The 11,739-nt window shown below is 56.8% G+C and overlaps 5 protein-coding genes across 5 annotated transcripts; all 5 read right to left on the minus strand.

Moving 5' to 3' along the window:
* Positions 1-956: 956 nt before the first annotated feature.
* Positions 957-1,917, minus strand: SDRG_09760 (hypothetical protein). Its single transcript, XM_008615711.1, has one exon. It carries the CDS (start codon positions 1,765-1,767, stop codon positions 991-993), a length of 777 nt encoding a protein of 258 aa, XP_008613933.1. The 5' UTR covers positions 1,768-1,917; the 3' UTR covers positions 957-990.
* A 306-nt stretch (positions 1,918-2,223) lies between these two features.
* SDRG_09761 (hypothetical protein) lies at positions 2,224-6,000 on the minus strand. The gene is made up of 12 exons (XM_008615712.1): positions 5,532-6,000; positions 5,222-5,489; positions 4,947-5,170; positions 4,572-4,897; positions 4,354-4,529; positions 4,182-4,311; positions 3,506-4,065; positions 2,982-3,376; positions 2,830-2,929; positions 2,687-2,785; positions 2,443-2,637; positions 2,224-2,398 (listed from the first exon to the last, which is right to left on the minus strand). The coding sequence occupies exons 1-12, from the start codon at positions 5,963-5,965 to the stop codon at positions 2,255-2,257; spliced, it is 3,051 nt and encodes a 1,016-aa protein (XP_008613934.1). The 5' UTR covers positions 5,966-6,000; the 3' UTR covers positions 2,224-2,254.
* A 1,658-nt stretch (positions 6,001-7,658) lies between these two features.
* Positions 7,659-8,384, minus strand: SDRG_09762 (hypothetical protein). Its single transcript, XM_008615713.1, has one exon. The coding sequence runs from the start codon at positions 8,175-8,177 to the stop codon at positions 7,725-7,727; it is 453 nt and encodes a 150-aa protein (XP_008613935.1). The 5' UTR covers positions 8,178-8,384; the 3' UTR covers positions 7,659-7,724.
* An 825-nt stretch (positions 8,385-9,209) lies between these two features.
* On the minus strand, positions 9,210-10,015 carry SDRG_09763 (hypothetical protein). Its single transcript, XM_008615714.1, has one exon. It carries the CDS (start codon positions 10,008-10,010, stop codon positions 9,285-9,287), a length of 726 nt encoding a protein of 241 aa, XP_008613936.1. The 5' UTR covers positions 10,011-10,015; the 3' UTR covers positions 9,210-9,284.
* Positions 10,016-10,579: 564 nt separating this feature from the next.
* SDRG_09764 (hypothetical protein) lies at positions 10,580-11,739 on the minus strand. Its single transcript, XM_008615715.1, has one exon. The coding sequence runs from the start codon at positions 11,687-11,689 to the stop codon at positions 10,628-10,630; it is 1,062 nt and encodes a 353-aa protein (XP_008613937.1). The 5' UTR covers positions 11,690-11,739; the 3' UTR covers positions 10,580-10,627.

Raw genomic sequence — 11,739 nt, forward strand, 5'->3', positions numbered from 1 at the left:
CGTCGCACCGCCCGTCGTCGGGGCTGGCGCGGGCGTCATTTGCGCCGTCGTGAGCATCGCGCTCGAGGCAAGAAGCATCATCATGGCCGTCGTCTTCATGGTAGGAGTTGCTGTAGGGTAGTCGGATAAACGAAATATGAAGGACATTGCGGCGAGCGACGGCATCACCAAGCCGGACCAAGGATTGAAACAGCCGAAGTACAAGAGGACGGGAATACTCATCCCGCGCCTGCTGTTTGGAGCCTTTTGTGTTGGTCTTTTGTAGCTTCTTTTGTACTGCAGCTTGTACTGCATTCTAAGTGCTATCAGTTGGTACCTCTGCGCAAAGTCTCTAAAGTCTTGACGTCTTGACGGTGACATTTCAGCGCTCTCTGTCAAGCCAACTTTGTGGCAATTCGGAGAAACCCACTCACATTCTGGTGGATATAAACTAACCAATGCGAAATGTGCAAATAATTGGCACATTCTTGTCTCTTTGGCTAGTCTCTACAACTCTCTACATGTAGGTAGTTGGTGGCAGTATCAAGAAATCTTGGCCGCAAAAGCAGTGTTGGTGATGAGATGCATGGTCAAGCCCGGACGACACGCAGGCTAACTGGGTTCAATGTGGCTAGTGAGAACGTGAAGCCATCACTTTCAAAAGCCCGTCGACGCCACCACTGACCACCGACTGCGCCAACACCATTGAGCAAACCGGTGCATACTTGTGCGCCACGTGTACCACCAGGACATGCTCAACCGTTAGCGACCTGCACTGGCATAAGCTGCGCATCATCGAGGACACCTGCCTTTGGTCCTATAGTCTTTGTGTCATCCTTTCGTCTCCGACACCACATCGCTCATATCGTGACAACGACGAGGTGGCAGTGTGGCACAAAGGGTCATACTTACACGTCCGCGTGCCACGTAGGTTGCACTTTCCAGCGTGACGGTTTCAGACCAACGACAGCCGTCCATTCAGAAACAACGTATTTTATAGGCATAGAAGGCTTACATGGCCGCAACAGCAACGGTGGCGAGCGCCACGAGGCCCGTCGTAAGGCCAGCGGCACTGGACGTGGGCTTGGGCGTCGGCGCCTTGGTCGTCGTCCCCGCCGAGCTACCCGTCGACGACGACACGGACGTGGGCTTGGTCGTCGCGGCGCCAGGCACCGACGTCGTCGTGTTGCCACCAGGCGCGACAGTCGTCGAGTTGGCAGCCGCGATCGTCGCCTTGAGGGCGTCCGTGTACTGCTGGATCGTGAACGTCGCCCAGTCGGCGGTCGTCGTCGTCGCCGTCATGGCGCACGGTGGCTTGACGGACGCAAACGACTTTTGCGAAAACACATAGTACGCGGCGCAGTTGGTCGACGTGGCGTACTTTTCAATCTGCGCCGGCGTCACATTCGTGAGCGTCTCGAGCACCTCGGCCGACGCGAGACCGAGGTCCGTCGCGCACTTGTCACCGCTCGCCTTGGCGTCGGCCTTGACCGCCTTCCACGCCGCATTGATCGTCTCAGCCGAGCATGCAGCAACACCGCCCGCGGGCGCGGTCGTCGGCGTAGTCGGCGTCACACCACCCGTGGGCGCGGTCGTCGGCGCGGTCGTTGTCGTGGCGGCCATCGCGCTCGACGCAAGAAGCAGCATCGTCGTCGTCGTCTTCATGGCTGGGGGTGGTGGTGTGAGCTGCGATAAAAGGAATCTGACGTCAGCACACATCGCACACCATGCCATGGCAGAGATGCGGGGCAAGCTTCGGCCGCACCAGCTGGTCCCAGGCTGCGACATGACGAACCAAGCACGATCGAACGCCTTGCATCGACGCGCACCGACGCACAGCGGACACGATTGAAGGTATTGTCGAAGCTTGCACTGTACTTTCACAAGAAACACTCGGCTTTGGCAGCGTAAGAGCACGACGCACGCGCATCGAGGACGTGTAACGCTGACGGCCCATCCTCCGCGTTGCAAGCGAGTGTACGGTGCGTCACTGCCTCCACGGTCCTCCCAACCTATCAACCTTCGACGCCACCCTGGCCGTCGACTCGCTTTTTGAGATGGCGCATGCCCTTGGCAATGAAGCATGCCCTTGGCAAGGAACATGGCTTGGTCCAGCGGCTTGGGCAAGAGGTATCCGACCGCCTTGGTCTAGCTCGGTGCAACCACCTCTCGTGGTACCACCGCCCAGCTCCACCATATTGTCCACCATACCAGTGCAAGGCAACTAGAGTCACAACTAGAGTAGACATAATTGTGCACACAAGGCCAATGACGCCTACAAGACCACGTAGCTGTCGCGGCCTTGGCGGCTCGACTCGGGCGCGCCGCTCTTGGCCCGGTTGCGCAACACCGACCCGTTCCCGCCCTGCGACGAGAGGTTGGTGCCGTTCCGACGCGTCAAGAACGACCGCTCCTCAACCTACAATCCGATCTCAGCCGCCGTTCGTCAGGATATCTGCGCACCGAACGCTGGGCCAGCGTCATGTTGAACTCTTCCAGCGCACGGTGTGTATCCAGAATGTGACTCGCGTCGTCGGCAAACTGGTTGTTGACGTTGAACGAGCCGCGCGTCGGGGGCTTGCGCGTCGACAGCTCGTCCGCGCCTTCGTCCATCTTGCGCACCATCTCGGCAAACAGCGACGCGGGCTTGTGCATGAGCTATCATCACAACCACGTTCGCCGTGCCATCGTACGACAAGGAATCCACCTCGTTGTATGTGCCCACGTCCACGAGCTTGCCCGCGTCCATGACGAGGATCGCGTCCGCATTGCGCGTCGTTGTCAGTCGGTGCGTCACCGAAATGATCTACACACGACATGCGGTCGCCACTCACGCTTCTCTTCTCTTACCGTCATCTGGAGCTTCTTGGCCAGCACTTCGAGCGTCGCCACGACGCTGGCCTCCGTTTCTTGATCCAGCGCACTCGTGGCTTCGTCCAAGAGCAAAATGCTACACAAAATCGACAATAAATCCCACAAAATACGACGCTCGATCCGTGTACCTCGGCTGCCGCACGAGCGCGCGCGCGAGGCAAATGCGCTGCGACTGGCCGCCACTGAGGTTGACGACCGCATGCTGCCCAACAATCGTGTCGTAGCCGTCCTTGAGCGACTTGACAAAGTCATGGCACTCGGCCAACTTGGCAGCTTCCAAACACTCTTCGCGCGACGCGGTCGGGTTGCCATACCGAATGTTCTCCATGATGGTCCCGTTCAAGATGCCACCGTCCTGGAAGACAACCGCCATCTGCTGGCTCAAGCTCGTCTTCGAGTAGCCGCTCGTATCGACATTGTCGACACAAATGGCGCCGGCGCTCGGCGCATAAAAGTTCATCAAGCAGCCGAGCAGCGTGCTCTTGCCGCAGCCACTCGGGCCCACAATGCATGCATAGTCGCCCTACAATCACGTCCATTGAGCCCTAGCCCCTTTTCAACATTTTAAAATTGAAACATTGAAACAAAAAAACACACAAAAATCGAAGAAAATCAAACAAAAAACAAACAAAAAAACACGACGACGACATACCTTTTGGAAGACAGCGTTGATGTCGTCGAGCGTCCAGGTCTCGGCGTGCTCGTCGTACTTGAAGCACAGGTGCTGCACGGAAAACGCGTGCTGCATGCGGGGCACGGCCGGCCGTTTCTTGTCCTCCTTCTCGAGCTTGTCAAAGTCGTCGGCCGCGCCGTAGATAATCTCATCGATGCGCTGGAGACTCGACGCATTGCCAATGGCCACGCGCATAAAGCCGCCGAGCACCGTCACCGGCGACGAGATGCGGCTGAGCAGCGTCGTGCACGAAAAGAAGTCACCCGACGTAATGTCGCCGCGAAACACCTTCATGACAAGGCACGCCGTCATGACTTGGACAAAGATAAACATGGCCGACTCAATGTAAATCTGGACCACGCCGCTCCAAAAATCCTTCGAGAATTGGGCCTTGCGCAGCCCGCCAATGCTCGTGCCAAAGCGCTTGAGCAGCGGGTCCTGGATGCCATACGATCGCACGACCTTTTGACAGGCGACCGCGTTTTGAAACTCAGCCGCCACGTATGCATTCTTGGAGCCAAACGTCTGCGACTGTTTGCCTACGGGGAGAGCCACGGTTGACATTGTTCACGTCAAAAAATGAAAATGAAAAAAATGAAAAAAATGAGCAAAAAAAATGAAAAAAAATGAATAGAAAATGCAAAAAGAGACGTACCGGCGAGGCCTTGGGGACCCGACGTGACGACGACGGCCGCAAATGCAAACGACATCAAGCCCACGATCGGCTCCGAGTACATGAGGTAGGCAAAGCCAATGACAATGGCCACGATCGGGTTCATGAGGTTCTACGCCGCATTGATACATTGATATACACAAACAAAAAATACCCAAAACACAGCTTGCCACATGGCGTTGACGCGCGCCACGTCCGACTGAAAGAGGTTGTTGAGGTCGCCGTCCGACCGGTCGGCAAAGAACCCCGTGTGCTGGCGCAAAATCACATTCAACAGGCTGTTTTGCATTTGCTGCGTCGCTTTTGCAATCATTTTCGACTGGAAATAGCCTAGTCGCCGAATGAAACATTGAAACATTGAAACAAAAATACCCATCGCATAGTCGGCCATCGTGAACGGAACGCTGATCGCCATGACGCCAAGGACACCGACCATGAGCTCGTGTGGCGGCAGAAACGGCAGCTCGACGCGCTGGCCATTGTCGTCCGACGTCTCGTTCTTCCACTTGAACTCCGTGTGCACCGAGAGACCGGTCGCCATGCCAAAGTCATCAAAGTTGTTGAGCGCATACGTCCACGTCGACTTAGGAAACGCCTTGTCCGTGAGAATTTGTAGAAAAAAAGCCAGCAGCGGCGTGATCGAAGCGGCGACCAAGACGACCATGGTCGTGCAAAACAAGTCCCACTTTTGCGTCGACCTAATTGCAACGTAAACGACAATATGTCGACAAAAACGACACCAAATACCAGTGGCCAAACGTCGACTTGATCACGTCCCATGCGCCGTACGCGTTGGTGACCGACGTCGCGTCAATGTCCCGCAAAAACGCCAAAAATTCATTTGCGCGAATGTTCTTCGGGCGGTACAAGAGCGCACGTTCGAGGAAGCGCATGAGCTCTTCGCGCGTCATCTCGCCAGAGTCGCGGCCGCAAATGATGAGCAGGTCCGTCTCCATGGTCTCGACCGCCACCTACTCGTCGACGCGGTCACGTCACCCTGAAAATTGCAGGCGTGGGCCTACCGCGGTGACGCCAGGAATGCGGCGGAGCGACGCACGAAGCGACTCCATCGAGATGCGAATGTGGTCGTGGTGCGCATAGTTGTGCAGCTTCTTGGAGAAGGTACGGGCGCGGGGCTTGAGGATGATGCGCGCGGCGGCGAGGACCACGTAGACCGCGTCAATGTACAGTTCAATCTGGTTCGAGCGGTACTTGTGGTTCGTCTTGTACGACGTGGTCCAGCCGTCTTCGTACACCTTGAGCTTGTTCAGGTTGTCGCCAAACACAAAGCTACAAGAACACATGGTACCGCGTCGATGCGCCATGGCCTACCGGCATGCGAGCGCGCCGCCCAGCAAAAGAAGCGCGAGCAAGTCGCCAATGCTAGCAGCCGACCGGAAGAGCGCCGAGCGCAGCGCAACAAGCCGCAAGAGCATGTCGACCACGTACACGGCCATGCAGCCCGACGACCCGAGCCGCGTCTGGGGTGCATAGTTGACAAAGTTGCGCGTCGACGTAAACGAGACGGCAATCACATTGCCGAAGAAGTCGAGCGCAAGCAGCGCCATGAAGAAGTAGTGCCACGGCCGCGAGTCGATGAAGCGGAGGCAGCCGAGCCGCGACTTTTGCGGCGGAATCTTGGGCTGCGCGCCGTTGCGCGCGCGCGGGACATCGTCGACCATGGTGGCAAAGTCATGCGTATGGGGCGTCGCCGCAGCGTCGGCCATGGACGACGTCATGCGGGCGGGGCGGCGCGGTGGAGCCATCGTCGTCGTACCAACTGGAATCCGCTCTGGCACCGTTATGCGATGGAAATATGGCTGCCGGATACACCTCTCCTATCCGGATCTCGAGGGAAACAAACCGTGCGAGACACAATATAAAGACTACTCCACTCTATTTGTTTTTTCATATTTTCGAAATACATTTACAGTTTGGGTGCAACCATGCAAAATATTGCAGCATTCTCAAATTATAATCGATAGTACCCTTGCAAAGTTTGCAAAGCGTTAAGATTCGACCAAGCCGCCTGGTCTGGACTCTTGCAATTTGTATAGACGCCGATGGGTCGAGACCGGCTTTCTGCAAAGATCCACCTTCCACTGCTCCTTCCATGCGCCCCGTACTCGCTACTTCGAGTATATTTGTCGTAGTAGCCGCGAGTTCAGTCGGACCTCCTACTACCAGCGCAGTCGACACGGAGAAGGACGAGGCCCTCTCCTGCCAGCATGACTTGAAGAAACGGCCAATGCGCATGGCCAGCTGGCGTAGAAGCACGTCTTGGCGCCAAATTCACGAGATGCCATCATGTCCGTATCGATTGCCAGCGCGTTGCATATATGCATGGTGCTAAGTTCGGAGGAGGTGCAGACGTTCATAACTAGTTGGCTCTTCTTGGTCGATACGAATACACACTTGCCACTCGACACCAACTTGAGCCATCAACATGACCATGATCTTTGAAACATCAGACCTGGTTCAACGACTGTTGTGTCTGGTTTGGTCAAGCCATGCTCGGCCAATGCAAGCGCGGAGAGTTATGACTCCAGGAAGCGAGTAGCCTAGAGTCTGGGTAGCTTGTGTGCGTGGTGTAGATAGAATAGTGCTTAGTGCCATATACGGATGATGGCCGGTAGCGACCTTATACGGTAGTGACCCCTCATAGAGCCTCGTAGTCTCATCCGTCTATCGTTCTGTCCCCAATGTTGGCCTCCATAGTCTCAGTTCACAATCTACCTTCGTGGCATAACACTATACAACTGCCTGCGTCCTGGTCTCCCCTCGCTCCGTTGCTTGCGTTGCACAGCGGAAGCCACCACACGACCGACGCCGTGCTGTGCTGTTGTTGACATGATGGACGGCCTATTGCGCTCATGAGAAACGAGGAGGTACAATGGTCGTGGCTCGGACCTGTGCGAGGAACCTCGAAGCGCACAGTAAGGGTCAGCGAAGAGCGTTGAACGCAGTGAGGCGTTCATGGATCTGGCAAGAACCGCTTTGATGGTCCCGATGCCAACGCCACTCGGAAAGCAAAAAAGGGGCAGCACCTCGGGGCTCGAACCGCGCACCTCCTGCACGGGAAGCGGGACTCCACCGTCACGACAAAAGGCGGTCGACTACGGATGTGGCATCCACATTCTTGAGAGATGCAGCGTCGTGCAGCTATGGCGCGTGCATGGTGTCGGCGTCGAGGCGGCCGTCTCACAGTCCGTCTCGGTGTGTTGCCTGCTCGTGCTCTTTGCAAAAGCACAGTATCGTCATGAATCGTCCGCGCTCCAGCTTTGGCGTCGTGATCGGTCCCTCTTTTGTGGGTTCGTGCGGTATGAACGGTGGCGTCGGTTCGATCGATCGACGCATTTGCGATTCGAGAAGCAACTCCTTTTGCCAACTGAGGAGGTACTCGTATGGTGATTCGAATGCTACAGGCGCGGATCGAGTCGAAGATGCCAACGACAATACTCGACTTCATCAACAAGTAATAGTAGTTGAATCAAAGATATATAGTTGAGTCAAAGATGTAGTAGTCTAGTAAAAGATGTGGGGCACGGCGGCGTGGGTCGCGTTGGCCGTCACATTACTGGGGGTCGGGCTCGGCGTCGACGGCGCCGTGCTCGGCGTCGACGGCGCCGTGCTCGCAACAAGGTCGGCGGCAAACTGCTCGAACGTCATGGCCGCATATTGCGCGCTGCTCATGCCGGTCGTCGTATCGTAAATGCAGTCGTCGATGCTCTTGACACCGTTGGAGAGAAGCGTCCAAAACTGCGCGCAGTTGACGCTTGATGCAACCTGAAGCGCTTGCTCGTGCGTCCAGACGTTCATGAGGAGGTTGTCGTTGCCGGTATCGCGGCCGCATGCATCAGCCTCCAAGCTCGTCATGGCGTCCATGATGGCCATACCCACGTCTTGGCCCGCGCACGGCTCGAGCGCGGCGGTCGTCGCCGCCATCGCAGCCATGAAAACAAGTGCAGCGCGCGCCATGAGTCTTGGACAAACGAGGAAAATTCAAAAATGACTAGAGGCGCCGCGCGAGTGGATGGACATTACGCACGAAGCCGTGGTATAAACCTGCGTCAAAGTGGCGTGCGGCGTACGGCTTATCGAACGCTGATGGACCCACTCGTAATATCTATGAATCTCTGTGAAGACGCGAAGAGATCCTTGCCGTCCACAGCATTGATCTTGCAGCCAGGCGGCATTGTGGCTGAAACCACGCACTCGACACCGATTGGTGGAAAAGAAGCCAATCCTGATGCGTTCCGGAGCAGAAAGCCCGCTGATTCGCTCATACGCGGCCAATCCGTGACGAGATGGACCCTTTTTGAACTTGGGGCGATGCAACCCATGCTCCGTTGGATTGAAGCGGCAAGAGGTGCTACACACTGCAAGGTACAGTGGGAGCGAGAGCGATGCCAGAAGAACCATGGCAGTGGCGACAACCGGCGGATAATGATGATGCGATACGAGTGTGATGCTACGAGTTGTTGCAGTGTACTAGTATCAAGCAGAATGCGCGGCCATGTTGCACGGCAAAGTCCCTGCGTCTCGATGGGACGAGTGTTTTGTCGTATATAGTCGTGTTTGGACAAGTCGTCGTGTATCCAGTCCAACCGGATACTTCAGGCGAGACTCAAGAGGATTCCTATTGCGAGCTTTCGCATCTACAGTGTACCAATATGATCGTGGATATCGAACTCCATGTCGCGGGGCGAAAATGGATTAAAGTGCATCCCACACTGGTGCACCCGCACGAGCATTGCATGGCTGGATCTATCTTCCTATTTGGCCTTTCTACTGCCGCGCAACATGGGCGATCGAACGATGCAAGGTCTCGGGGTATCTCTCCTACTGGCTGCCGCCGATGAGGGATTCCGACAGTGGTGTATGTTTTCTTCGCAGGAAGTTGGTCCGATTCTCTGGTGTTTTCAACGGATTTTGTTCCGTTTGGTGTCGGCAGTAGCCGGAAGGCAGGGCCGATCGCAGCCGAGCTTGGCACGAGACGTCACTGCAAAGTTGCGTGCTCCAGAGATAGACACACTTGTGTGTGTCTGTTTTCATTTAATTAGGCGGCACGGTCGCTGCACGCATCTACAGGTACATGGCCGCGGCCACAGCAAGGACGGTTGTCGTGAGCATTGCCGAGGTGGCTGCCGAAGGTGCAGTCGTCGGTGCAGTCGTCGGCGCAGTTGTTTGCTTGGACGTGGCATCTACAACCGGCACCGTCGAGGTCGTGTTGCCGCCTGTTGTTGCCGTCGTTGGGGTCGCCGTGCTGTTGGATGACGTCGCGATTACAGCGGCGGTGGTGGTCGGAGCGGACGTCGTCGTCGTCATCGGGACCTTGGTCGACGGCGCGGGAGCTTGCGTGGCCGGCGCGGTCGTCGCCGGGAGGGCGCCAGTACTCTTGACAATGTCGTTGGCAAACTCGGCAAACGACTGGGCCGCGTACTTCAAATTGGTCGTGCCTGCCGCATAGGTGCATTCGGGGATCATCTTGAGGTTGGCCGCCATCTCGGCCCACATCTTGGCGCAGTGGTCGCTACTTAGGATTTTCGTGGCTTGCGCATGCGTCCAGACGCTGCCGATAAGGTTCGTGTTGCCCGTGTCCTTGGCGCAGCCCTCGGCGTCGAGGCTCGTAAGCGGGCCCATGAGGGCCATGCCCACGTCTTCGCCAGCGCACGGCGCGACGGCCGTCACCGTCGAGACAAACAGGGCAAGAAGAAGGCTGCGCAACATGGTGCTACTTGGGAAATGACCAGGTTTGCGTTCGCCCAGTTCGGCTGCTCGCGCCATTGCCAATGGGCGCTTCTGCGACATCGTTGCCAAACGGCAAAGTGGCGTTTTCAGCGTTAAAGTGTTTAACGCACGTTAAACGCCAAAGTGCAAAGATACGCATATCTTGATGTTTGTATGGGATACAAAAACCGTGTCCACTGTGCCAAATTGAACCGACGCACGCGTCAAGAGAGGTGGACTGCACATGCAAGGATCGTGGATGCTGTCCACATATGAAGCAGAGCACTGAATCATCATGTCACGCTGGACCAAGGGATATTCCCTTGCGCTGGGCAGCTGCGCTAGATTGTGACGTGATGAGTAGCAGTACACTTCTCTGTAGTCGATCAATATCAACCGAATCCAACGTGGTCGTGTTGCTTGCAAATGCAAACTACTAGTGTATACAACATGGTCGCACCGTCACGACATTATTGTACACAAAAATTATATCGACAACAATAGGTTGAGTCAAGCATTTCGTGTTGCGCGTGCTGGCCTTCAGGTTGTCACCCACTGGTTGTCACCTGCTAGTCGTATGTTGCTCGAGCCAGGATCTCGTGGATGAAACCAACACTGTGGCTTTTGCAAGCTCTTTTGATACAGGAGACTCGCATACATCAACCCCTCTTGATTCCTTGTGTTAGCCGTAACATTGCCTAGGCCGACCGCCCACTGCCCTTGGCGTCTCGTGTCACTCTTGTATATTCCAAGTGCTCGATGAGCGCGACGAACCGCCGCGGCGTAGCTTCCAGCGCGGGCACCACGTTGTACGCGATGGCGTCGATGAGCTGCAGCAGTGGCGCTTCGCCGTTTCGTATGACTCTCCGCGCCGCACTAATCGAGCACATCTTCCACCCGACGACCTCGTACAAATAGCGCACAACCTCGAGATGGCTACGCGCAACGGCTTCGTCGAACGCGGCGGCCGAGCAGCCCTCGCTTCGGTGCGTATGCAAGAACACCACGAGGTCGCAGTGGCCAAACGCTGCGGCTTCGTCCATGACGCGGCGTGTCCATCGACCAAGTCCTTGTTCGTGCAGATAGCGGACAACTTCCAAGTTGCCACCACGCGCCGCGCGCTCGGGCACGTCGTCAAGTACAGGCGTGTGCATGACGTCGTGCAGGTACCGCACGATCTCGACATGGCCGCCCGCCGCCGCCCGCGCTACCGCATACGCCGTGGCGTTGGCACCGCAATGCTCGTGCAAGAAGATGATGACGGCCAAATGCCCGTTTCCAGCAGCCCCGTCGATCGCAAGCTCCGTGCAGCCTTCGTTCCGGTGGGTCTGGAGGAACCGGACGACCGCCAAATGCCCGTTGGTTGCAGCCAAATCCATGGCCGTGCGGGAGCACGCAAAGTGTCCGGTAGTGTGCAACAACGTCACAAGATCAAGCCGGCCGAGTCGCGCACGTGTGTCCATGTACTCGTGCGACCAGATTTGCAGCGGATGCAATAGTTCAATCACGGCGTCGTGTCCGCCCGAGACGGCGGCGACCATCACGGACACTGGCAAGACGTTGGTGTCGCGGTACACTGCGAGCAGTTGGCGACAGCAAGCGAGGTGCCCATACTCGGCGGCCTGCTTGAGCGCCCTGATCGACGAGATGCCCGTTGCCAAAAGGTACGCGACGATGTGGCAGTGCCCGTGGCGCGCAGCTGCCGCGAGCGTGTGCTCGAGGCGCATGTTTGGGAACATTTCGTGAAGGAACTGGAGCATGTCGAGGCGACCGGCAGCAGCCGGGTGGTCCAGAAGGTCGGGACTGCCGA

This window comes from Saprolegnia diclina, assembly GCF_000281045.1.
Source record: "Saprolegnia diclina VS20 unplaced genomic scaffold supercont1.31, whole genome shotgun sequence".
NCBI lineage: Eukaryota > Oomycota > Saprolegniomycetes > Saprolegniales > Saprolegniaceae > Saprolegnia > Saprolegnia diclina.

Bases quoted from the DNA above. Each gene is read 5' to 3' on its own strand.
- SDRG_09760 (XM_008615711.1), bottom strand. From the start codon at position 1,767: ATGTCGCAGCCTGGGACCAGCTGGTGCGGCCGAAGCTTGCCCCGCATC.
- SDRG_09761 (XM_008615712.1), bottom strand. From the start codon at position 5,965: ATGGCTCCACCGCGCCGCCCCGCCCGCATGACGTCGTCCATGGCCGAC. The intron at 2,638-2,686 runs GTGGATTCCTTG...TTGTGATGATAG, and splicing joins ACGTGGGCACATACAACGAG to CTCATGCACAAGCCCGCGTC. The intron at 2,399-2,442 runs GTGCGCAGATAT...ATCGGATTGTAG, and splicing joins TGACGCTGGCCCAGCGTTCG to GTTGAGGAGCGGTCGTTCTT.
- SDRG_09762 (XM_008615713.1), bottom strand. From the start codon at position 8,177: ATGGCGCGCGCTGCACTTGTTTTCATGGCTGCGATGGCGGCGACGACC.
- SDRG_09763 (XM_008615714.1), bottom strand. From the start codon at position 10,010: ATGTCGCAGAAGCGCCCATTGGCAATGGCGCGAGCAGCCGAACTGGGC.
- SDRG_09764 (XM_008615715.1), bottom strand. From the start codon at position 11,689: ATGCTCCAGTTCCTTCACGAAATGTTCCCAAACATGCGCCTCGAGCAC.